The sequence below is a fragment of the Bos mutus genome, chromosome 7 (genome assembly GCF_027580195.1).
Source record: "Bos mutus isolate GX-2022 chromosome 7, NWIPB_WYAK_1.1, whole genome shotgun sequence".
In the NCBI taxonomy this organism is placed as follows: domain Eukaryota; kingdom Metazoa; phylum Chordata; class Mammalia; order Artiodactyla; family Bovidae; genus Bos; species Bos mutus.
In genome coordinates, this window is record NC_091623.1 from 62,577,241 (window position 1) to 62,604,863 (window position 27,623).

General features: G+C 37.6%; 1 protein-coding gene across 2 annotated transcripts in view; it reads left to right on the forward strand.

Annotated features, from left to right (window-relative positions):
• FNIP1 (folliculin interacting protein 1) overlaps nucleotides 1-27,623 on the forward strand; it is a 121,487-nt gene that overhangs the window by 25,614 nt on the left and 68,250 nt on the right. For both annotated transcript variants that reach the window (XM_005888378.3, XM_005888379.3), the window contains exon 2: nucleotides 22,934-23,060. In XM_005888378.3, coding sequence (XP_005888440.2) covers nucleotides 22,934-23,060 — 127 coding nt within the window. The remainder of the gene's footprint in view (nucleotides 1-22,933; nucleotides 23,061-27,623) is intronic.

Sequence of the window (27,623 nt, forward strand, 5' to 3'; positions counted from 1 at the left end):
GTAATTGGTTTTTGCTGCTGAATAGTATTGTAATATGTGTGTGAAAGTTTTTAAAAACCATGTATACCAGGGCTCCAAATACTTTATATGAATTTAAAATGATAGCTTTAAAATGGTAATACATTGGAAATTGGATGACATGAGGGTATCAGGGAATAGCGGTGACAGTGTCAAATGTGCACATTCAGAGGTTGAATAGGGCATTAAAGAGGCTGCTTTTAGGTAACCCAACTTTTTCAACATTGATTTAGAAGGGAGGGAAAAGTGGCAATAACACAGCAGAGAGATTTTTAGAGATAAATGGGTGGAAGAAACAAACCAGAGTTAACAAGCAACAGGCAGGATTGAACAAGAGACCAAAAAGGGTAGAATCAACTCTGTAGACATTAAGATAAAGGAAAGGTGATAGGATTGGGCTCTGTTACCATGGTGGAGGCATGGTTATCTTAGAAAACTTGTGACCATTGATACGAAAGGAAATAGAGAGTCATTAATAGATTTGAAGTAATGGAATGACTTGATGAATCATTATATTCCTGGAAGGTGAGCCTGAAATGAGTTGGAATAGGAGAGCCTAAAGTTAAAAAAATGACTGTATGTACATATGACATCTTGAGGGCTTGGACTTTTAGGATTGTCATGAGAAATGAAAGTGACAGATACTAGAGTTATTTAAATTGTTTTGTGTGTGGTTTAGAGGTTGTTTTGAGGATTGTTAGCAGTTTAAACTATTAGCTAAAAACTTATGGTGAAGGAAGATTGAATGACCTAATAGAATTGGTATCCTTGAGATGATGCTTAATTTTCCAGGCATTTGCTTTTATTATATCTGTCTGTAGAGATATCAGTGTGATTCTAAATTGCCTTGTTTTAGTTCCTGTTTGTGAGTGATCTATAATACACAGACTCCTTTAAAATCTGTTCCCATATTTTAGACATCTCAATTTGCAAGAATTAACTTTAGACTGATAATGAAAAAAGAATCCTTTTAATTTTTCCTTTTTGAGAATTCAAAATACTTTAATATGATGATTGAGTGATGTTTGGTTTCTTTTAGATAACCTAACCTCTTGATTCTCATAAGTCCCAGATGCATTTTGTGAATTAAAAGACCATTGAAAACAATGGCCTTCAGAATCAGGGCTCTTTGGAGAAATAGATGATTTCAGGTCTGGGGCAGAAAATGTACAAAATGAACATAGAAAATCTTGTCCTCCCGAAATAAAGAAGGCTACCAAAGACTACTTGTAACAGGTCAAGGGAATTCAAAAGCTAACTTCAAAAGCCCTCCCCCTAGACAAATTTGGGATAATTTGAACCTCAACAATAATGACGGGGGGACTTCCATGGCAGTTCCATGGAAGACTGCCTTCCAATTCAGAGGGTGTGGTGTCAGTTTCTTGTCAGGCAGCGAAGATCTTACATGCCTCAAGGCCAAAGAACCAAAATTTAAAACAGAAGCAATGTTGTAACAAATTCAGTAAATGGTTCGCACAAAAAAGTCTTAGTTTTTTTTGGTTGTGCTGGGTCTTTGTTGCTGTGCACAGGCTTTCTCTAGTTGTGGTGTGCAGGCTTCCTATTACAGTGGCTTCTCTTGCTGCATAGCACCGGCTCTAGGGTACTCGGACTTCAGCAGTTGTAGCACTTGGGCACAGTTGCGGCTTGCAGGCTCTAGAGCTCAGCTCAGTAGTTGCGGCACATGGGCTTAGTTGCTTCACCACATGTGAAATCTTCCTGCACCAGGGATCGAATCTGTGTCCCAGCATTGGCAGACAGATTCTTATCCACTGCACCACCAGAAAAGTCCTCAAAAAAATCTTAAAAAAAAATAACAGAACAATAAAGGTATTGGATGGAAACATAGTAAATGTGTTTGAATCCAGACAAACAAACAGTGGCCTTCAGGTTGACTATTATTTAAAAAAATATGAAATTAATAATTATATGGAGCTTTCCTAGTGGCTCAGTGGGTAAAGAATCTGCCTGCAGTGCAGGAGACATGGGTTCAATCCCTGGGTTGGGAAGATCCCCTGGAGAAGGAAATGGAAACCCACTCCAGTATCCTTGCCTGGAAAATCTCATGGACAGAGGAGCCTGGTGGGCTGCAGTCCATGGGGTCGCAAAGAAGTCGGGCACGACTGAGCGACTAACACTTACTCCCTGGTGGCTCAGCTGGTAAGGTGTCTGCCTGCAATGAGGGAGACAGGTTCAATTCCTGGGTCAGGAAGATTCCCTGGAGAAGGAAATGGCAACCTGCTCCAGCATTCTTGCCTGGGAAATCCCATGGACAGAGGAGTCTGGCAGGCTGCAGCCCATGGGGTGGCAAAGAGTTGGACGCAGTTGAGTAACGGACACTTCCCAATGGAATTCCAGCAGGCTGTTTTTAACAGTTCTGTGTCTTCTGTAACCTATAAGTTAAACTTACTGGCATACTCTAGCTTAAGAAAAGAATGCTACTTGGTTATCTGTGTGTTTTGTTCAGTTTTCCATAGCTTCAAAAATGCTAAGATTTTCTCAACCTAAAAATAATGTGGAGATCATTTTAGAAGTGGAGGTAGTAACAGGAAGAGAAACAAAAAAAGATTTTACTGTAGAGGCTGTCAGTTCCCTGAATGCTGATTTTCTTTGACCCTGACTTCATAGCAGAGATACATCTGGACACACATTTTAGCTTCCTTTAGGATGACATCTTCATTTTGACATCCCTCCAGTGCCTTAGGATAATAACAGAATCAATTTGTTTAGGCTTCTTATTTCTACCATTGGGTTATTTTGAGGAATAGTGATAATTTCTGCCATACGTCCCATCACAATATTGTAAAATAATTATCCTCCAATTAAAAGTAAAAGACTAAATTAAAAAGAAGTGGCTATTAACTAATTAATTCACTTTTACTCACTGAACACACCTAAACTAGGGACCTGTTCTGTACCAGACACAGCAATAAGCTTAAAGATACAAAAATACATGTATCTATTCTGTGCTTCCAGAAGTATTAGCATTGTAGTTATCTATGTTTATTATTATTATACATAAAAGTCAAAATGGACTTTTGTAGAAGTAATGGCCATTTGGGAGACCTAGGTTCAATCCCTGGGTTGGGAAGATCCCTGGGAGAAGGGAAAGGCTACCCACTCCAGTATTCTGGCCTATAGAATTCCATGGACTGTACGGTCATGGGGTCTCAGAGTCGGATATGACTGAGCGACTTGCACACTCACACACACTGCCATACGTCAGCATGAATCAGCCATAGGTATACACATGTCCCCTCCCTCTTAAACTTCCTTTCCCCTTCCCTCCCCACCCGGCCCCTCTAGGTTGTCAAAGAGCACTGGCTTTGGGTTCTCTGTGTCACACAGCCAGTTTCCGTTGGCTGTCTACTTTATATATGGTATATCTGTACGTTTCAACGCTGCTCTTTCAAATAATCCCACCTTCTCTTTCCCCACTGTGTCCAGAAGTCTGTTCTCTGTGTCTGCTTCTCCATTGCTGCCTTTTAGATAGGTTCATCAGTACCATCTTTATGGATTCCATATGTATGCGTAAATATATGATAATTTGTCTTTCTGACTTACTTCACTTTGTGTGAGGCTAGAGGTTCATTCACCTCATTAGAACTAACCCAAATGCGTTCCTTTTTATAGTTGAGTAATATTCCACTGTGTATATGTACCACAACTTTATCCATTCATCTGTTGATGGACATCTAGCTTGCTTTCATGTCCTAGCTATTGTTAAAGTGCTGCAATGAATATTGGGGTACATGTGCCTTTTTCAGTTATGGTTTCTTCAGGGTATATGCCCAGTAGTGGGATTGCTGGGTTATATGGTAGTTTTATTCCTAGTTTTTAAAGGAATCTCCGTACTGTTTTCCATAGTGGCTGTATCAGTTTGCATTCTCACCAAGAGTGAAAGAGGGTTCCTTTTTCTCCCCATTCTCTCTAGCATTTATTGTTTGTGGATTTTTTGATGATGGCTGTTCTGACCCATGTGAGATGATATTTCATTATAGTTTTGATTTGCATTTCTGTAATAATGAGCAGTGTTGAGCATCTTTGCAAGTGTTTATTAGCCATCTATATGTCTTCTTTGGAGAAACTTCTAAGACTTCTGCCTACTTTTTGATTGGATTGTTTTTCTAGTATTGAAGTTCATGAGCTGCTTATATATTTTGGATATTAGTTCTTTGTCAGTTGTTTCATTTGCTGTTATTTTCTCCCATTCTGAGGATTGTCTTTTCACCTTGCTAATAGTTTCCTTCAATTTGCAAAAGCTTTTAAGTTTAATTAGGTCCCATTTGTTTATTTTTGTTATTTCTGTTACTCTAGGAGGAGGTTGGTCATAGAGGATCTTGCTCTGATTTATGTCAGAGAGTGTTCTGCCTGTGTTTTCCTCTAAGAGTTTTATAGTTTCTGGTCTTACAGTTAGGTCTTTAATTCATTTTGAGTTTATTTTCATGTGTGGTGTTAAGTTTTCTAATTTCATTCTATTACATGTAGCTGCCTAGTTTTCCCAGCACCACTTATTGAAGAGACTGTCTTTTCTCCTTTGTATATTTTTGCCTCTATTGTCAAACATAAGGTGCCCATAGGTGTGTGGGTTAATCTCTGGGGTTTCTATCTTGTTCAATTAATCTGTATTTCTGTTTTTGTGCCAGTACCATACTGTCCTGATGAGTGTAGCTTCATAGTAAAGTCTGAAGTCAGGAAGGTTGATTCCTCTAGTTCCATTCTTCTTTGTCAAGATTGCTTAGGCTATTCAGGGTCTTTTGTGTTTCCATACAAATTGTGAAATTATTCTAGTTCTGTGAAAAATACCATTGGTAGTTTGATAGGGAATGCATTGAATCTTTAGATTGCTTTGGCAGTATAGTCATTTTCACAGTATTGATTCTTCCTATCCAAGAAGGTGGTATAGTCTCATCATCTGTTGTGTCGTCTTTAATTTCTGTCATCAGTGTCTTATAGTTTTCTGCACACAGGTGTTTTGTCTCTTCAGGTAAGTTTATTCCTAAGTATCTTATTTTTGTGGTGAATGGGATTGTTTCCTTAATTTCTCTTTCTGATTTTTCATTGTTGGTGTAGAGGAATCCAAGGGATTTCCATGTATTAACTTTATATCCTGCAACTTTACTATATTCATTGATTAATGCTGGTAATTTTCTGATGTCATCTTTAGTATTTTCTATGTAAAGAATTATGTCATCTGCTAACAGAGTTTTCCTTCTTTTCCAATCTGGATTCCTTTCACTTCTTTTTTTTGATTGCTATGAATAGCCACTTTTTATTGTGTATTTACAGTATGCCAGACATTGTACTAAATGCATTATATGTTTATGAAATTTAATAATTTAATTTATTAATTTAAATACTTAACAGTATTGTTGTTAAATACTTAACAATTGTTATTTACATTAATAGTTATAATATTTACCTATACAGCTAATAAATGACTGAACTTGGACTTATACCTTGGTCTCTCTGTTTTAAAACCACTTAATTGCTATACTCCTCATAAAAAATGTGTTTATGTAAATTTATGTTTTTAAAATTCCTAAATTTATATTATCCTAAGACACTCTCATATATAAGTGCATGATCATAAATATGAAGCTTACTCTATAAATTTACACTCCTGAAATATAGCATAGTGATCTGCCTACTCATTGTACTGTTAATAAAAAGTCTGATTTGATCAATATCAGAGGGCAGTGTATACCAGTCATAACTTTAGAATTAGAAGTGGTCTTCTAGGGATTCTGACCCTTGAAAGGGAAAATTTGCCTAAGCAGTGAGACTCAGATCTAGACTATGTGATTGTGTATTGGGGTGTAAGCTAAGGTTTATAATAGAAATAGCAAGATACAGTAAAATAAAATAATCTCTTTCATGTATGTTAATTTTTTAAAAAGAGATAGGTAGTTCTTGGCCAGTAGACAGTGCAGTTGCAGGAAGTTACCCAGTGATCCAAACTGGTAGGTCTCTTAGGACAGCTCTGCCTCTGTCTCCTGTGATTTCCCTGTCTGAGTCTAAGGGCAAAGGGGCAAAGAGAGAAGAAGAAACAGTTTGTATTCAGGGAGATGGCCTTGAAGTTGCACATGCCAGTTCCTCTTGTCGTCTGTTAACTTGAATTTAGTAATACGGCCATGCTTAGATGGAAAGGACGCTGGAAAATTTTGTCTCTAGCTAGGTAGTGGTCTACCCTGATGGCACAGTGGTGAAGAATCTGCCTACCAGTGCAGGAGACATGGGTTCAACCCCTGATCTGGGAAGATCCTGAATTAGTGTTTTCATTTTCTTTGGATATATGCCCAGGAGTGAGATTGCCGAATCATATGGTGGTGATTTTTTTTTTTTTAGTTTTTTGAAGAACTGCAATACTGTTTTCCATAGGGGCTGCATCAATTTCCATTCCCCACTTTTTGCTTTTGCTTTTTAATGACACGGGGCAAAAGAAGACTCCTTCTGTTTTTGTGTTGCCAGCTATATCCTCATTCCAGACAGACAGACGTATTTACCCTGTGAATACATTTTCTTTATTGTTCTAGGGGCCCTGAAGACCACCCCAGGTTCATTAACTAGAAGAACTCACAGTACTCAGCATATAGTCAAACTCAGAGCTAAAATTTATTACAGTGAAAGGATATAAAGCTCATACAAATCAGCAAAGGAGAAGGCACCTGGAGCAAAGGCCATAGAAAACCAGGTGCAGACCTCAAAGTACCCTCTCCCAGTGGAGTCACCCAGGAAGCATTTAAACTCTTCAGCAGTGATGTCCTATTACTGGGGACTGATCAGATAGTACCCAAGATTTTTATTAGATACTGGTCATGTAGGAACCTGCGACAGCATGTTCCAAATCCAGACTCTCAGAAGAAAAGCAGGTCTTGAGCATAAACCATTTTGTACAGTTGTTATAGTAAGCCACACATCACTTAAAGAAAGTTTCACATCATTGTAGAAAACTATTTACTAGTCAAGTTGCCAGATGCCAGATAAAGGCCAGTTTTACAAGCAGGCCTTTCTCAGGATCTCAGTCTTAAACTTGGCATGTTAAGTCCTTTCTGGATGTTCTTCAGTGGCTTTATTCATGCTGGTTATCTAGGTTTCTTATAGAATGAATGCTGCGTCCCCACATAGGCAAAGCCAGAAGTAATAATTTATAGATTGCTTTCATGTATATTATCTTATTTGATTCTCCCCAGCACTTTTAAAAACTTTAAAAATGATCCACATTTAAAATTAATAAAGTTAAACATTCTGTTAGGTTCTCATAGGTTTGTATAGTCAGTTTATATTATGTTTACAAAGATTATTCTCTTTTTTGAGGATTGAGTTGGGAGAGAACACTGAATGCATTACACCCTGAAATGACTGTGTACTTCAGAGTCAGTATAAGCAAATAGGTACTGAGATATTTCATTCACATTAAAAAAAATAATAAAATCCTATTTCATGTTTTGTTAACATTACACTGATCTCAAGATTAAAAAAAATTGCCAGAGTTTAGTTTTTAGTTTTGACCTATTGCGTGTGGGCATGCTCTGTCACTTAGTCCCATCCACCTCTTTGCAATCCCATGAACTATAGCCCACCAGCTTCCTCTCTGCATGAGATTTTCCAGGCAAGAGTACTGGAGTGGGTTGCCATTTCCTTCTCCGGGAATCTTCCCAACCCAGGGATTGAACCTGTGTCTCCTGCAATAGCAGGCAAATTCTTTACCACCTACCTGTTAACAGGCTACTAAATGTCAGCCATGGTACTAGACACTAGAATACAGCTATGCACAAGAGAAGTATGGTCCCGTTCTCATAGAGCCTATGATCCAGTAGAAATGGAGATAATAAAAAGGAAATTAGAATGAGGGATGTACAGAATGTCAGTTTAAAGCTCTGTTGAAGTAGAGAAAGGGTTGCTGTGGAGGCAAATGGGAAGGGAACCTATTCCAGATGTAGGGTAGAGGATTGGAATGACCAGGAATACTTCTAATGAGAAGAAGCATTAACTGAAACCTGAAAAATGAATCGGGCTAATAGGGAGAGGACAAGAAAAAGTGTGCTAGACCAAAGAAAAAGCATAGTGAAAAAGGTTGAAGTGAAAGTGTCATTTAAAGAACTGATTTAAGTGGATATGACAGGAGGTGGGAGGAGAGAATAGGCAAGAGCCAAGTCTATTAAAGAGTTAGATCTTTATCCTGAGAGCAATGAGGTTATTAACCAAGAATTTTTAAGTAGGTGAGTGGCATGTTGAGGTTTTCCCACTGTAGGTACACTGGAGAATAAACTGGAGGAAAGCAGGAAAGACTGGGAGACTGATTTAAGCAGTGAGATATTATGGTAGCTCAGAGGTGGCAGTGTGGTAATGGTGGTGGTCTTTTGAAAATTTTTTAAAAATATATTTATTTGGTTGCACCGAGTCTGAGTTGTGACACATAGGATCTTGACTCTTGTTTGCAGCATGTGAACTCTTAGTTGCAGCATATGGGATCTAGTTCCCTGACCAGGGACTGCACCTGGGCTCCCCTGCATTGAGAGCATGGATTCTCAGCCACTGGACCACCAGGGAAGTCTCCAGTGATAGTGATCTGACTCAAGACATTTAGGAGATAGGAGAAACAGAACTTGGTGACTTCTGGATTTTTGTTTGAGCATCTAGGTGAACAGAGATTTTGTAGGTTGACATTAGAGAAACCATTGGCCTGTTTTGGAACGTGTCCTTTTTCTTCCATTGTTTCTTAGTGTTATGGTACTTGCTGGTTTTTGAGTTGGTGGACATCGGACTTTTTGTCTGGATAGTTCATTTCTGATCTGAAACTTTTTGAAAAGCAGATCGTGTTCTGCCATAAGATTATGAAAGTTATCAAGTTATTTTGTATTCCTTGGAGGAAAGTCTGATGCTATACATGCCCTTTTGAACCTTGTTTTCTTCATGTAATAAATTATCTTGGAGATCTTTATATATAGCTCTTATGCTTTTAAACAGTTACACAGTGTTCCACTTGAATGAATGTACTGCAGCATGTTTATCAAAGTCTCTTTGATGAGCATTTTAATTTTTTTGTTTTTTCCTTTTAATACATTTAGTGCTGCGGCAAACATGCTTATACCCTGATTATGTTAAATCCAAATTCATATCAGAAGTCTGTCATGAATGAACCCTGAAATGTTAGATTGGTTGCTGCTGCTAAGTCACGTCAGTCGTGTCCGACTCTGTGCGACCCCACAGACGGGCACCCACCAGGCTCCCCCATCCCTGGGATTCTCCAGGCAAGAACACTGGATTCTCCAGGCAAGAACACTGGGTTGCCATTTCCTTCTCCATTGCATGAAAGTGAGAAGTGAAAGTGAAGTCGCTCAGTCGTGTCTGACTCTTAGCGACCCCATGGACTGCGGCCCACCAGCTCCTCCATCCATGGGAGTTTCCAGGCAAGAGTACTGGAGTGGGTTGCCAGTGCCTTCTCCGGTTAGATTGGTTAGGTCTGTAAAATTATTCAGTGAACTTTTATGACTTTATGCAGGCTTCTAACTTCAACAATCAAGGATGGGTTCTTAAAATTAGACCTAAGTTTTGAATGAAGTAAGTCAGATGGAAAAAGACAAATACTGTATGATATCTATGTGGAATCTAAAAAGTAATGCAAATGAATCTATTTACAAAACAGAAACAGACTTACAAACAGAAAACAAACTTATGGTTACCAAAGGGAAAAGGGTGGGGATAGACTAGGAGTATGGAATTAACAGATGTACACTGCTATAAAATAGATAAGCAAAAAGGATTTACTGTATAGCATAGGGAGCTTTATTCAGTATCTTATAATCTATAATGGAAAATAATTGAAAAATATGAATATAACTGAAAAAAATAAACTTAAATTTTTAGAGCAATTTTATGTCCTAGCAAAATTTAGTGGAAGATACAGAAATTTCCCATACAGCCTCTGCCCCCCACATATGAAAGATGGATTTTAGAAGTTTCTGTCTGATGAATTGTGATGAAACTCTAGAACCATTATGCCAGATATTTATATATCCTAAGAAGTGCCAGGATTATTAGAATTATAAACTATTGCAATTTAAAATAAAGGAAGTTACAGTTTTTGTAACTAGGACAAGAAGGCATTGTACATGGAAGAGACACTTCTAGTAACAATGTCAGTAATTCAAGTGTTTATTGAAATTTTGATATGTGTGACACAGTGTTTTAAGTGTTGAGATAAAACAGTCTCCCTATACTAATCACAGAGCTAGTCCTCTGTTATATTAATAGATGGGGAATCTGAGGACTATAGAAATGAAGACACTTTTCTAAGATCACAGTCAGTATGTGGCTGAGTTGGGATTTAAATTCAAGTTCGGCTGATTCAGAGCTCATTCTGTTTCTTTCATGTTGGGTGTGAGGAATGAGTCTTGGTTTTAACATATTGTCTGCTAGGATTTGGGTTAATAGCCCACTACATTAAGGCATTTCTGTTGCTTACTGCATTTATCACATCAGCATAGTACACCAGATGTACCCTCTGTTCATTTGTTTGTTTTTCCTGGAAGAACTTGCTGATACAAAAGTGCAAAAACTCAGTGAAAGACAGTGTTTTTAAAGCAAGTTGAAATGTCTTTATTTCATGAACCAGCCAAATAATGTAACTTGGTAGTTGTATTGAAGATTATAAATTCAAAGGTAGTAATTTGTGTCAGACTTGTCTGTCTAAATTTAACCTAGAGTTCAGATTCGTGAACTGGTTTTCATATTAACCTTTCTGTGTCTGTGATCATTGCTGCTGCTAAGTCGCTTCAGTCGTGTCTGACTCTGTGCGACCCCATAGACGGCAGCCCACCAGGCCCCGCCGTCCCTGGGATTGTCCAGGCAAGAACACTGGAGTGGGTTGCCATTTCCTCCTCCAATGCACGAAAGTGAAAAGTGAAAGTGAAGTCGCTCGGTCGTGTCCAACTCTTAGCGACCCCATGGACTGCAGCCCACCAGGCTCCTCTGTCCATGGGATTTTCCAGGCAAGAGTACTGGAGTGGGGTGCTATTGCCTTCTCCCTAGGGCCTGCTTTTAGGTTGATTGTCATCTGGGTGGAACACAACCTTGTGGCTTTCAGCAGTGTGTGTGTGTGTGTGTGTGTGTGTGTGTACTTGTTTGAAATGACAGGCTTGGGACATGGAAGTTGAGAGAGGAGCTATTCTATTTTCTTGTTCAGTAAATGAGCCTGAGTTCTTCATAGATGGGGATGGTTGAAGAGCTGGGTTCTAGCTATGGGTTGCCTGAGTCCTCTCCCTGGGACCTGCCTCTATTGAGTTAAAGAACCCTTAAAACATGTTGGCATTCCTAGTCTGTACCAGCTGCCAGGACAGCACTTGGTTTATTGAATACTTAGGTTGATTTTCTTTAATCGCATATTTTTGGTAGAAGAGATGAGAAATTGAAAAGTAGTCATGGTTTGCTTTTGTGAAAATAGCAGAGTCTTCGATGGAACTAAAGAACAGGATGTCGCTTGTGAAATGACAGAACTGGGTAGATGAACCTTTTCAGAAATAGATGTTGTCATTGGCAGTATGTTTCTTAAAAGTTCCCAGTCCCCCATGGTCCTGTTGTTAGGATTAGGCCTTTTAGCATTGCAGCATGAGGGGCTTTTGACTTAATTCAGACTTCTTGGTATGTCACGGGACAGTCTTGTGGTTTCAGATGAATGTGGTTCATTGCTATTATTAACCTGGGTTGGCAGTTGTACATAACTGGAGTTTTTAGGGATTTTGAAAAGCAGAATTGCTTAAGAGAAATAGAGATGCTACTAATATACAGCTTAAGATTTTATTTTCAAATGTTATTAACGTCAAAATCAGCCCAAATCAGTTATAAATTTAGTGATGGAACAATTTTAATGCTGAGTTTTTAGGTAGACTTATTTTATGAGTAGTTGATTAGAATTATGGTGATTAATTAGAAGGACTTGAGAATGTTTTGAGCAGGTGGTAATCATTATTTTAAAGTCTAATTTATAGACACTACGTATTAGTCCCTGGGGTATGTATGTCTTATTCTCTTTGTCATTTACTGCCCTTTCTCATACTTATTACATAGGAAAACTCAATACAGCTATTTGAAGAGCAGTATGCTTTTGTGTATTTCATATATATAAGTAAAATTTAAATTAAAAACTTGACATTGTATTAGCTTATTGATCATAATCCAATTATTTTATATTTGATGTTCTTAAATTTTACAGATATAGACCTGAATTTATCAGGTAGTATTTTTGATGCTTTTGTAAACATCTTAACTGCGTGTCGCCACTTAGTCATTTATGACTTGACTTAATTTGAATTAGTAGTGAATTTAGTACATTGTTTTTATGTCTTAAATAAATCCTACTATGAAAGTAGGATTAAAAATACTTAAAAATACCTTTTTCAATATGTGTCACCCAGTTGAACAACATGGATACAGGCTCTCTCAATTGTTTTATCTCATTTTAACCTTTTTGCAGTGTTTCACTGCAGTTTAAGTTCTCAGGTATGTAGAATGAATGTCAGAAAGTTAAAAACCACATAGATCAGATATGTTTACTGAGGATAGCTTTGCTATAATGGATAGACAATTTTTGTGAATAGTGATAGTGTGCTTACCACTCTTAATGATGAGGCTTAATCATATCTTCAGTTAAATTTTGATAAAAGGCATCATGATGAAGTGGAAAATATGGTGAATTAGATATCAGAATTTCGTTTCTGGTTAGTAAAAGGTCATTCTTAAGTCTTTGTCTTTCCATGTCTTAGCTGTTGTAAATAGTGGTGTTGTGAATATTGGGGTGAATAATCTTTTTGAATTAGAGTTTGGGTTTTTTTTTTTTTTTTTTCAGATATATGCCCAAGAGAGTGGATTGTTGGATTATATGTAGCTCTATTTTTAGTTTTTTAAGGAACCTCCATATATTTTCCAGAGTGGTGCTGGAAATCTACTGATGGGAGTAGATATTCCTATCAGTAGTGTAGGAGGGGTCCTTTTCTCCACACCCTCTCCAGCATTTATTTTTTGTAGACTTTTTGGTGATGGCCATTCTGCCAGTGTGAGGTGATACCTCTTTGTTGATTGATTTACATTTTTCTAATAATTAGTGAAGTTGAGGATCTTTTCATCTGTATGTCTTTTTAAAATTTTTCCTGTAAATTTATTTTTAATTTTATTGGAATATAGTTGATTTTCAATGTTGTATAATTAATATTTTTAGGCATACAGCAAAGTAATTCACATACGTGTACATATATTCATTCTTTTTCAGATTCTTTTCTCATACATATTATCGTAGAATATTGAGTAGAGTTCCCTGTGATGTACAGTAGATCCTTGTTGCTTTTCTGTTTAGTAGTGTATGTATGTTAATTCCAGGCTTCTGATTTCATTTCTCCCCACAGTGTTTCTCCTTTGGTAACCATAAGTTATTTTTCAATATATGTAAATTTGCTTCTATTTTGTAAATAGGTTCAGTTGTATCATTAAAAAAAATTAGATTCGGCATGTGGGTGATATGATATTTGTCTTTCTGTATCTGAGTTGCTTCCCTTGGTGTTATAATTTCTAGATTCATCCACATTGATGCAATGTATGTCTTCCTTGAAGAATGTCTGTTTAGGTTTTCTGTCCATTTGTTGATTGAGTTTGTTTGGTTTTTGGTTTTTTTTAGATATTGAGATAATTGAGCTTGTGTAATTTGGATAATAATTCCTTGTCAGTTGCATCATTTGCAAGTATTTTTCTCTCAGTATGTAGGTTGTGTTTTTGTCTTATTGATTGTTTCATTCACTGTGCAAAAGCTTTTAAGTTTGATTAAGCTCCATTTGGGGCTTCCCTGGTGGCTTAGCTGGTAAAGAATCCACCTGCAATGTGGGAGATCTGAGTTCAATCCCTGGGTTGGGAAGATCCCCTGAAGAAGGGAACAGCTACCTACTCCATTATTCTGGCCAGTAGAATTCTATGGACTTGTATGGTCCATGGGGTCACAAAGAGTCAGACATGACTGAGCGACTTTCACTAGGCTCCATTTGTTTATTTTCACTTTGATTTCTTTTGATTTGGAAGACTGATCTAAGAAAGTTGTGCTACAGTTTGTGTCAAAGAATGTTTAGCTTTTGTTCTGTTCTAGTTTTATGGTGTTATGTCTTATATTTAGGTATTAAACCATTTTGAGTTCATATGTGTATATGGTATGGAGTACATGCGGGAGACCCGGGTTCAATCCCTGGGTCGGGAAGATCCCCTGGAGAAGGAAATGGCAACCCACTCCAGTACTCTTGCCTGGAAAATCCCATGGACAGAAGAGCTTGGTAGACTACAGTCCATGGGGTCACAAAGAGTCGGACACGACTGAGCGACGACACATGTGTGCTTAGTCCCTCAGTCATGTCTGACTCTTAATGACTCCATGGACTGTAGCCCTCCAGGGTCCTTTGTTGGTGGGATTCTCCAGGCAAGAATACTGGAGTGGGTAGCCATTCCCTTCTCCGGGGGATCTTCCTGACCACCAGGAATTGAACCTGCATTGCAGGTAGATTGTTTACTGTCTGAACCACTAGGGAAGCCCTATATGGTATGAGGGAATGTTCTAATTTCATTGATTTACACATAGCTATCCAGTTAGACTTTTCCGCTGATTTCTTCCATTCAGTTCGGAAACACATGCCTTTAAGTATGTACCTTTTTTCTTTAGGTAGATAGATACATACATACATAAATGCAAACAATAATATATGTTTGTATATGTCTTTTTCCTTTAAGAGATAGCCTTTTGTGGCCTTACTTCTTCTACTTATCTGGGATGACCATAGATCTTGGTTGCCCAAGATAATCTCAGGTGTCTTTTGTGCATTTAGGGCCCTCCTTTGCTTTCAAAATTTTACAGTTTAGATGGTCATTTGTGTGGTCACATTATTTTTCTCTCTACCCCTTTTAAAGGGATAGTGTATACTTCTGTATATACTTTCTGAATAGTATATACTTACCATCTCACTTTCTCAGTTCTTTTTTCTAGTTGCTCTTGTTGTGTGACTACCCTGGCTCCAACTCTGCATTGAAATGGTTCTTGGAAGAGTACCAAAGACCACCAAATTAAAAATCCCATGGATGCGTGTAGTCTTTATAAATCTTTTGACTTTTCTGCAGCCTTTGCCACTGTGCCCTGTTCCTTTTTTTATCTTCATGTCCCTTGACTTTTGAAATAATATTGTACCATTGATTTTCTCTTGTGGTCTGTGTTTACTGATCTTCCCTGATTTCTCTACTCTCTGTCCTTAAGATACTGCTATGTTGTAAAATTCTAGCTTATTGATTCTTTACTTTCTCTTTTCTGTTTTTAAAATTTATTTTACTGAAGTATAATTGATTTATAATGTTGTGTTGGTTTCTGGTGTATAGCAAAGTGATTCAGTTTACACACACACACATATATGCAGGCATACTTTTTCATATTCTTTCCCATTATCATTTATTACAGGATTTTGAATGCAGTTCCATGTAGGAACTTGTTGTTTCTGTGTATCTTTTCTCTTTTCCATTAATATGTTCTCCCTGAATAATTTCACTACCAACTATGTATCAATAACTCCTATATCTAGAACTCTAGTCTAAGCCTTTCTCCTAAACTCCAGAGCATTTTTTTTCATCAGAATATCAGAGGTGTTTCTTCTGCAGCATCTCATAGGCCGACTGAACTAAATCTGTAAACACCCTTATTCCAAACTTGCTTTCCCTCCTGTATTCTTTCTCTACGACTCTCTTCATCAAATCTGAAACCTGAAAATCAGGCATCCTTTTTTCCCCTCATTCCCCATATCCAGTCTCCCAAGTCCTTTCTTGGTCTCCTAAATAACATCTGGCTCCCTCCCTTGCTGTCTTCAGTGCTATTTTTGGTTCAGGTTAGAACCTTATTCTTACCTCCACACCTTCCTCTCTAGTCAGTTCTCTAAGTTTTTGTAAATGTGATTCTCTAAAAGGCACAGATGATCTTACTGTCATTTTAACACCCTGTTTACTCATTGTCTGAATGAAGTCCTTATGTGTTTGTGTGAAATAGTTCTGAGTTTTGATCTAGCGCCAGTCTACCTTTCCAGCTTTTGTTACTTCACTGCACACTCCAGAGCTAGGGTCGCTAAAAATTATAGCGTATGATGTTTTCTTCTTGCAGGGAAGAGAATACCCGTCTTCTCAACTTGAAGCTCATACAGACTTTAGGTACTTCATCGATAGTAGAGAATAATGGTTATGATCATGGATTCCAGAGGCATAGTGCCTGGAATCTAAGCTGAACTTTGCCAATTACTGTCTATATTTAGCTATGTTATTTTGGGCAGGCTACTTAGTCTCTCTATGCCTTAGTTTTCTTGCCTGTAAAATAGGAATGAAGTTGTGAAGATGAATTGATGCTGTGAAGAGTAAATGAATTAACCTATGTAATGCCCTTAGGACAGTAACTGGTATACAGTAGATAATAACTGTTACCTATTATTTATTATCCATTGTATATCATTTATTATTGTTCTTTAGTGAGTCCGTACCTGACCTACCTATGCAGACCTCTTGTCTGCATTATAATCCTGCCTCAGTTACAGACTGTGTTATAGTGATAAAATTATTCATGTCTTCCTGTTAGACTGTGAATCTTTCACAGTCATGTTTTTCTTTTCATACTTAATGAATGCTTTTAAGTCAGTGAATGAATGTACAGAAATATTCCCAGGGCCTGGCATTATGCTTCTGAGGATGGTAAATATTTAATTTCTGTTTTATTGAGATATCTAAAATGTAAATAATATAAATACATTATGAAAAGTGAAAGTGTCAGTCACTCAGTCATGTCTGACTCTTTGCAACTCCATGGACTAAAGCCCTCCAGGCTCCTCTGTCCGTGGAATTCTACAGGCAAGGATACTGAAGTGTAGGTAGCCAATCCCTTTTTCAGGGGATCTTCCTGACCCGGGGATCGAACCTGAATCTCCTGCATTGTAGACAGATTCTTTACCATCTGAGCCACCAGGGAAGCGCGTGTGTGTGTGTGTGTGTGTGTGTGTGCGCGCGCGTGCACGCGCGTGTGCACATGCGTGCATGCGGTCACCTAGTCATGTCTGACTCTTTGAGACCTTTACTGTCTGAGACACCAGGCAGGTGTGTATGTGTGTGTGCACAGTGGTGTGTGTGTGTGTGTGTGGTTGCCAAGTCATGTCTGACTCTTTGAGACCTTTACTGTCTGAGCCACTGGGCAAGCATGTTTGTGTGTGTGTGTGCAATGGTGTGTGTGTGTTTGCACAATGGTGTGTGTGTGTGTGTGTGCGCAGTTGCCAAGTCATTCCTGACTGTTTGAGACCAGGCCTTCCTGTCCTTCACCATCTCCCAGAGCGTGCCCAGTTTCATGCCCATTGAATTGGTGATGCCATCCAACCATCTTATCCTCTGTCACCCTCTTCTCCTTCTGCCTTCAGTCTTTCCCATCATCAGGGTCTTTTCCAGTGAGTCAGCTGTTTACATCAGGTGACCAAAGTATTGGAGCTTCAACTTCAGCATATACACTATATGTATAGTGGTTTTTCCCCATAATCCTCCTTTTTAAAGATTGAGGTACAGTTTTTGTAAAAAGCATACATTTCAAGTGTATAATTTGATTAATTTTTAAAAATGTATGCATCTGTTTAACTACAACCCCAGTAAATATATAGAACATTTCAGTCAGTCCAAAAACCTTTCTAGTCCATTCCCTTCCATCCTGCCCCTGGCCAAGCACTGCTTTGATTTCTATCACCATAGATTAGTTTTGCCTGTCTATAACTACATATAAATGGAATTACCAATATGTATTCTTCTGTGTCTGGATTGTTTTCACTCAGGGTTGTTTCAGAGTTCATCTGCGTTATGGCGAGTAAGTAGTCTATTCCTTGTGCAGTATTTCAGTGTAAGAATGTACCACAGCTTGTTTATCCATTTTCCTGTTGATGGTAATTGTGGTGTTCCCAGATTTTTTTGCCATTAGGAATAAAGCTGCAAAAACTTTTCTTTGAACATATGTTCTCATTTCTACTGGGTAAATATCTTTGAAAAGAATTGCTTGGTTATAGCTGCCAAATTTTTTCTAAAATGGTTGTACCCTTTTACACTCATGCCAGCAATGTGAAAGATTCCACGTGCCTCATATTTTTACCAACAACAAACGTTACTAGTCTTTTGTGAAAGTGTTTTCATATGCATTTATCTGATAGTTAATCTTGTTAGCATCCTTTCCATGTGCTTTGTTCCTTCATCATTTATATACTCTTTATCTGAAATGCCCAAGCGTTTCACCCATTTTAAAATTGGACAGATGGTTCATCTTAACTGCTTTATAGGAATTCTTTGTATAGGCTATTTACAAGTTCTTTGTCATCTATATATATTGCAAATATTTTCTTCCATTTTATGACTGGCCTTTTTAAAAGAACTCTGCCTTTTAATGTGCAGGTTTTAAGCTTTAATGAAGTTCAATTTATCAAATTTTTTATGCATAATAACTTTGTGTCTTGTATAAGAATTCTTTGCACCCCTTGATTGTATAGATACTCTATGTTTCTAGAAGCTTTAGAATTTAAGCTTTTGTGTAGTCTTATTTTGAGTTAACAGAGAACACTTTACGTTACAAATGCTTAGGTAAGTTCAGGAGAAAGCATTCTTACTCTTTTTACTATTGTTGAGATAAATTTCATGCACTGTAAAATTTACCTTTTAACCATGTACAATCCAGTGGGTTTTTTTTAGTATAGTCAAGCAGTTGTCCAGCTATCACTGCTGTCAAATTCCGGAACATTTCATCACTCCACATGCTTATGAAGTCAGAGAGAGAAAGACAAATATTATATGATATCACTTATATGTAGAATGTAAAAAATAAAACATACTACTGAATATAATAGAAAGAAACAAACTCACAGATACAGAGAAGAATCTAGTGGTTACCAGTGGGGAAAGGAGAGGGGCAAGATTAGAGAATAGGGAGTTAAGAGGTACAAACTACTGCAGATAAAATAAGTAAGCTACAAGGGAATATTGTAGAGCACAAGGAATGTTTTATAAAAACTGTAAATGGAGAACAACCTTTACAAAGTGTGAATCAGTATGTTGTACACTTGAAACTTGTATAATATTGCAAATCAACTATACATCAGTTAAAAAAAAAGAACTCCTTATTCATTGCAGTCATCTCCCTTCTCCCCTGCCAGTCCTCCTGGGCAACCACTAATTTACTTTCTGCCACAGTGGGTTTGACTATTTCGACAAGTCAGAGGGAATAAATGGAATTTTATGGTATATGGCCTTTGTGTCTGGCTTCTTTCATTTGGCTTAATATTTATAAGGGTCAGCCATATTTCAGCTTTTTATAGCCAAGTAATATTCTGTTGTATAGGTATAACATTTTGTTTATTCATTCATCAGTTGATGGGCATACCTTTAAACTTTTCAAAGGAAGTTTCTGTTTTATTTTTTCAGGTTGTGGAATATGATAGTTCAATCCATGTACTCATTGGAAGAATACTTTACAAATACTTAATAAGAAAAGGAGCAACACATTCTAACTTGTTTTTATTATTATTGAAGTAAATTTTGCATACTGTAAAATTCATCCATTTAAAATGTACAGTTCCAGCATGCCGGCTCTCTAGTTGTGGAGGGCAAGAGCGCACCAGCTCAGTAGTTGTGGCGCAAGGGCTTAGTTGCTCCACAGCATGTGGGATCTTATTTCCCTGACCAGGGATTGAACCCATGTTCCCTGATTGCAACTTATCTCAATCTGATCCATATCCAAGCACATGAATGCGAATGATTGCTGGAGAAAATGACCCAACTGTGTAGTTTGTGACTGGTGTATTTTCATCTCAGGTAGACTTTCATAATTGCCAAGAAATCTTACGTTTGCCAGTCAGCACATTTTCTTTTGCTACAAAGACTGCTCTCTTTTGCTGTCTACTGTCCCCACATTTTACAACCTGTCCTTTATTTTCCTTCACCTGCTTTAGAAAGTATACAGGGCTTCTAGGTATGAATTCCCCCATTCTTCCCCTCATATCTCTGAATCTTCCTGTATCTGTGTCCATCTTTTCTTTTTGTCCTAGTGCAGTGATTATCCTTTCTTCGGAGGTAATTCTTTCATCTGTACTCTGTATTCTGTCCTCATCCACTTCCTTAGACACCTTACTTTGTCAGTCTTCCTCTCCCATCCACTTCACACTTTTGTCATCAATATGTAAACATGTTCACGTGTCCTTTTTAATAACAAAATAACTGTCTTCTATTTCATGATTCCTTTTCTTTTTTACTTTCTTTGATATTTGTCTTAAAATCTCTATTTTCTCTACCCTTATTCGGTCCTCAAATCTCTGCAGTCTGACCCCTGTACTGAGAAGTGTCTTTATCATGGTCACCAGTGACTTCTTTGTTTCTAAAACTAGTGGATACTTTTTAGTAACAGCCCTGATATTTCTTCTTCCTCTCTAAAGTGCTCCTCTTTCTTAGTTTTCTTGAGACCACCCTCCTGATTTTCTGTATCAGTCTGTCCTTTTATGGTTTCTTTTGCCTAACATCAAAGCACAGTTTAATAAATGCTGTTCAGTGGGATGCAAATCATTGTAATCTAAGGATGAATCCCTGGTTTAGTTTGATTGTCCAGGATAAGTTTTTCATCAATTCATAGACATTTGCTAAGGATTAAATATAAGAAAACTAAAATTATATTTTCTGTCAAGATTGGGGTGGAGATGTTTTATATTGCCAGTTATGGATTTTTTTTTTTAACATTCATTGATAGGGTTAGGGTTGCTGCTGTTGTTGTTTAGTCGCTAAGTTGTGTCCGACTTTTTGCGACCCCATGGACTGTAAGCCCATGGACAGGCTCCTCTGTCCATGGGGAATTTCTCAGGCAAGAATACTGGAGTGGGTTGCCATTTCCTTTTCTCGGGGATCTTCCTAACTCAGGATTGAACCTGCATTGGCAGGCGAATTGTTTACCACTGAGCCACCAGGGAAGTACTAGGATTAGGGTTGAGGTTCTCTTAAGGAAATGAAGGAATGTAATCAAAAGCTGTGACTGATGAATTGTGAGGAATTGACCACTTAGCCTAACTTACAATAGGCAGCTCCTGGAATCACAATCCTCTTCTTGCTTGGCAGCCGTCCTGTAAGTTGTAGTGCATGCAGTTTACTAGATTGGTGTCTCTGTCATACAATTCATTGTTTTCTCCCTTTTCCTCTCCTTATCTCACTCATTCCATTAGTTTTTTAAGTTGTGAAATACAATGCCTGTATAAAAGCACACAGGACAAATGCAGTGGCATTTTTCTTTTTTCTTTTTGATACTGTATCTGTGTAAACATTATCTGGTCAAAAATAGAACATCATCAGTGCCCCAGTCCTCATGGTATGTCCCTTCCTGGTGAAATCTCACTGCCCTCACCTAACTCTGAGCTATAACCACTCTCCAAGCTTTTGAAGCCATCATTTCTTTTGTTTTCATGATAGTTTTAAAAACTAAATGTGCATCACTTGATAAAGCTTTACTTGATGTGAATCTTTCTATAAATGGCAAATTGAAAAGCAGAGACATTACTTTGCCAACAAAGGTCCGTCTAGTCAAGGCTATGGTTTTTCCTGTGGTCATGTATGGATGTGAGAGTTGGACTGTGAAGAAAGCTGAGCACCGAAAGAATTGATGCTTTTGAACTGTGGTGTTGGAGAAGACTCTTGAGAGTCCCTTGGACTGCAAGGAGATCCAACCAGTCCATTCTGAAGGAGATCAGCCCTGGGATTTCTTTGGAAGGAATGATGCTAAAGCTGAAACTCCAGTACTTTGGCCACCTCATGTGAAGAGTTGACTCATTGGAAAAGACTCTGATGCTGGGAGGGATTGGGGGCAGGAGGAGAAGGGGACGACAGAGGATGAGATGGCTGGATGGCATCACTAACTCGATGGACGTGAGTCTGAGTGAACTCCGGGAGTTGGTGATGGACAGGGAGGCCTGGCGTGCTGTGATTCACGGGGTCTCGAAGAGTCGGACACGACTGAGCGACCGAACTGAACTGAACTGAACTGATAAATGGCAAAATACACTACTGTGTGTATGTGTGTAATTGTTTTAATTTCTTTTGCTCATGGTCTATGTTTCTGCCTGCAACTGAGGTTCATTCGTTATGTTTGTTGTGTAGTATTTCATAGTATGAATATTTACCCATTCTGTTGGTAAGTATATGAATAGTTTGCAGTTTTCAACTATTATGAACAGTGCTGCTCTGAACATTCTTGTATAATGGCATACTTTTCTGGAATAGAATTGCTGGGTCAACTTCATTTTTACTAGATGTTGTCTAATTAGTGTATATATTTTAAAACCTATTCTCCGAAAAGATTATGCCATTTTCACTCGTATCAAATATACATGAGGAATTTCTATCCCATTTGGATGTTCACCACCTTTTTACTTGTTTTTGTTTTATAAGTAATTAGTTTTTGTTATTTAAACTGAAAACTGGATCTGTTTTTTTCATTTCCATATTAAAGAAACAGTAACAAAAGTATTTAAGGATTATTAATCTTATGCCATCTGAGTCCATGCCATGAAATAAGTATATATTTTCATTATAGTAAATGTTTTTACATATTTTTATTAGCTATATTTAGATTCATATGGGATGACTATATTTTATATACACTGAATGATACTTGCCACAGCTATTCTTTCTTTTTAACCTAAAGTGCCACAGCTGTGTAAATTTTCAACCCTAAACTAAATGGTAGTATTTTATATAAAGATCTTCTGTATTACCTTGAGCAGCAGTACTACAACTTTGGGTTTCGGTTATTATTTCCAGGTGTTTATGTGGAATATTTATTAAACTAATTCTAATGAATCTTTATTTTTCTTTAAAGTTGGCCTTTGCCAGAGTTTGATCCAAGCCAGATTCGACTGATTGTATATCAAGACTGTGAAAGACGAGGGAGAAATGTCCTGTTTGACTCCAGTGTTAAGAGAAAAAATGAGGACATATCAGTATCGGTGAGCATTGTTATTGGTTTGGTTCAAGTTTAATGCCAAATATTCTAATTCAAGAAAGAGTGGGTCAAATTTCAATTATGGTACTTTTTATTTGTCAATATACAACATTTTAGCATGTTATTAAAGTTTAGAGCACCGATTTTGAGAATTTTTAAAGGAAAAAATATTTGCCTTATTTGCATTGGTCTAGTACCAGAGAAAATTTTAGTTTGACATTTACTTATATACTGCTATTGTGAGATATGACTAGAGCTACAGGGATTCTTAAAGAGGACCTGTACAAATCTCCCATCTTATATAGCTGTAGAAAGTGTGACCAGAGAGGTGACATTATTTGTCTGAAGGTATAAAGCAAGTTAAATCTTAGGCCCTAGTGCATCATATTTCCCCATTCTATACAGCAGTAGCAAGAATGTCTATTCTGTTGACTTTGAATATCATATTTTGAAATATTTTATGACTAGTTTAGCAGGAGTACATGGCCATTCACTTAGTCATCCAAGTAAATGCAAGTGATTGCTGTCATTTTGCTACTGCTACTTTTGTTACCCTTTCAGGCATAAGGACTCTCCATCCCCTGGATCTGTAATCTGGAAATGGAAGCCTGGAACTGTCTTTTCTCTCCTCCCCTAAATTGACAATTTTCATTAACATTTCAGTAAACAACTCAAAGCAGAACACTTTGGGAAAGATTTTTCTACCAATAGAATTGACTTATAATAGACAAAGAGTTATTTTTTAATAGGCATACAGCTACTTGGGAGTTTGTACTTGAGGTTTTGTGTTCTTAGAAAAATCTGATTTATTGCTTGTGATCTATTGTCTTATTTATAATAGCATCTTCATGGTCTATTTAAGTGGCATGTAATAAGTACTTGGTAATTTTTGAGTTATTTTGATTGTCAGGTTTTATGATGTTCCTCTGATCAGTAACACATTTAGTTTTCTGGAGATTGTGCTTTGTTTAGATTTCTTAGCTGTTATCTGGATTTTTTTTTTCAGTCTGACAAAAAAAATTGCAACATTTTCTTAAAGTATTATTTAGTTGTGCAGATAACTAAGTATCTACAAAGCTTTGGGCATTTGGAGATTTATGTCTCTACCTCTCTTGTTGCCTGCAATTAGACATTCTTGCAGAGGTAAAGATTGAACAAATAAATAATTCCACAGGGAAATCAACCCTGTATACTCATTGGAAGGACTGATGGTGAAGCTCCAGTATTTGGGTCATCTGATGAGAACAGCCTTCTCATTGGAAACGTCTCTGATGCTGGGAATGATTGAAGGCAAAAGGAGAAGAGAGCAGCAGAGAACGAGATGGTTGTATGGCATCACTGATGCAATGGACATGAACTTGGACAAACTGTGGGAGATGGTGAAGAACAGGGAGGCCTGGTGTGCTGTATGGGGTCCTTGGCCATGGGGTCGCCAAGGATTGGACACAACTGAGAGACTAAACAACAACAACAATGATAACAGCTGTGAAAGAAACATACAGAATTCTTACGAGATTCCACAGGAAGGAACCTATTTCTTATCAGTTTGGGTGTAGGAGTATTAAGGAAGGTCTCAGTGAAGAAGTGACATTCAACTTGGGATCTGAAGAAATTGAAGGCATGGTATAGGAGATGAGTATTCCTTTTAGTAGAATCAGCAAATGCATTTTACAGATTAACTTAGGAGCTCAGTAAATTGAAGGATGTAAAACAAGACCAGTCTGGCTGGAATGATAGTAAAGTAGTATGTAACTTAGTTGAGAGATGAAATTGGAGAGAGGTAGAATAGGAGCCAGAGTATTTAGGGCCTTACAGGTCTTTGAGTTAGAAGTTTAGATTATATCCTGTGCAAAGGGAAACCATTGTAGGCATCTGCTTTATGTTCCAAAAAGTCACTTTGGTAGAGAGTCCAGAAATAGATTCACACATATGTGGTCAATTAACTTACAGCAAAGGAGCCAAGAACTATACAGTGGGATAGGATAGTCTCTTCAATAAATGATGCTGGAAAACTGGACAGCCACATGCAAAAGAATGAAACTAGATTGCTGTCTAATACTGTACACAAAAACTAGCTCAAAATGGATTAAAGAGTTAAATATAAGACCTAAAACCATAAAACCCCTAGAATAAAACAAGCAGTAAATTCCTTGACATTGTCTTTGCTGTGATTTTTTTTTTGGATATGAGACCGATAGTGAAGATGACAAAAGTAAAAATTAACAAATGAGACTACATCAAACTAAAACGCTTTCACACAACAGAGGAAACCATCAACAAAATGAAAAGACTGTACCAAATGGGAGAAAATATTTGTAAATCATATATCAGATAAGGGGTTAATATCAAGTATATATTGAAGAATTCATGTAACTCAGTAGCAGAAAACAAACAATGTAATTGAAAAGTGAGCTGAAGATCTGAATGGACAGTTTCCGAAGAAGGCAGAGTTGACCAGCAGATACATGAAAAGGTGCTCAGCATCTAATAATCGGGGAAATAAAAACCACAGTGATGTATCATCTTGTCAGATGACTATTACCGAAAAGACAAGAAATGACAAATGTTGACGAGGATGTGGAGAAAAGGGAACCCCTGTACACTATTTGTGGGTGTGGAAATTGGTGTAGCCACAATTGAAAACAATGAGGGGAGGTCCCTTAGAAAACTGAAAATACATGTGCCACATGGTTCAGCAGTTCTGCTTCTGTGTATTTACCAGAAGAAAATAAGAACACTAACCTGAAAAGATATGTGCATTGCACTCTCATGTTTATTGCAGCATTATTTATAATACCCAAGACATGGATGAAGCTTAAGCACCCACTAATGGATGAATGAATAAAAATATAATTCAGCCATAAAAAAAAGGAAGCCTTGCTGTTTTTGTTAACATGGATAGACCTTGAGGCCATTATGCTAAGTGGAAGAAGTCAGACACAGAAAGGCAATTCTGTATGATCTCACTTATAGGTGGAACATAAAAAAAAACTAACAGATACAGAGAACAAATAGGTTGTTGCAAGAGACAGGGTGTGGGGAGCAGGGAAAATGAGTGAAGGGGCATGAAAATGTACAAATTTCCAGTTATAAAATAAATAAGTCATGGGGCTATAACATACATCGTGATCACTGTAGTTAATGACACTATATTGTATATTTGAAAGTTGCTAAAATGTAAAAGATCACATAACAGGAAAAATTTTTAAAACTATGCATAATGATGGATGTTAACTAGACTTATATTTTTTAATTAATTTTAATTGGAGGCTAATTACTTTACAATATTGTGGTGGTTATTGCCATACATTGACATGAATCAGCCATGGGTGTACATGTGTCCCCCCATCCCGAAACCCCTTTCCATCTCCTTCCCCATCCCATCCCTCTGGGTTGTGCCAGTGCACTGGCTTTGAGTGCCGTTTCATGCATCAAACTTGGACTGGTCATCTGTTTCACATATGGTAATGTACATGTTTCAATGCTATTCTCTCAAATCATCCTACTCTCCCCTTCTCCCACAGAGTCCAAAAGTCTGTTCTTTACATCTGTGTCTCTTTTCCTGTCTTGCATATAGGGTCGTCATTACCATCTTTTTAAATTTAAAAATATATATGTGTTAATATACTGGTGTTTTTCTTTCTGATTTACTTCACTCTATATAATAAGCTCCAGTTTCATCCACCTCATTAGAACTGACTCAGATGCGTTCTTTTTAGTAGCTGAGTAATATTCCATTGTGTGTGTGTACCACAGCTTTCTTATCCATTCGTCTGCTGATGGACATCTAGGTTGCTTCCATGTCCTAGCTATTGTAAACAGTGCTGTGATGAACATTGGGGTACACATGTCTCTTTCAATTCTGGTTTCCTCGGTGTGTATGCCCAGCAGTGGGATTGCTGGGTCATATGGCAGTTCTTTTTCCAGTTTTTTAAGGAATCTCCACATGTTCTTCATAGTTACTGTGCTAGTTTGCATTCTCACCAACAGTGTAAGAGGGTTCCCTTTTCTCCACACCTTCTCCAGCATTTATTGTTTGTAGACTTTTTGATAGCAGCCATTCTGACCAGCGTGAGATGGTACCTCATTGTGGTTTTGATTTGCATTTCTCTGATAGTGATGTTGAGCATCTTTTCACGTGTTTGTTAGCCATCTGTATGTCTTCTTTGGAGAAATTAACTAGACTTATCGTAGAGATCTTTTCATAATGTATACAAACCACTGCATCATCATTATGTCATACATCTGAATTGAATATAATTCTGTTGTCACTTATATGTCAGTTTTTTAAATATAGTGAAAAAACCTCCATGTTGGCTTTGGGAGGAATGAGGGAGAAGGAAGTGTATGGTGAATTCAACCAAAATGATTGAATAGCTGAGTAGTGAGAGCCAAAGCCTTTGACTGTGTGGATCACAATAAACTGTGGAAAATTCTTAAAGAGATGGGAATACCTGACCACCTGACCTGCCTCTTGAGAAACCTCTATGCAGGTCAGAAAGCACCAGTTAGAACTGGACATGGAACAACAGAGTGGTTCCAAATAGGTAAAGGAGTACGTCAAGGC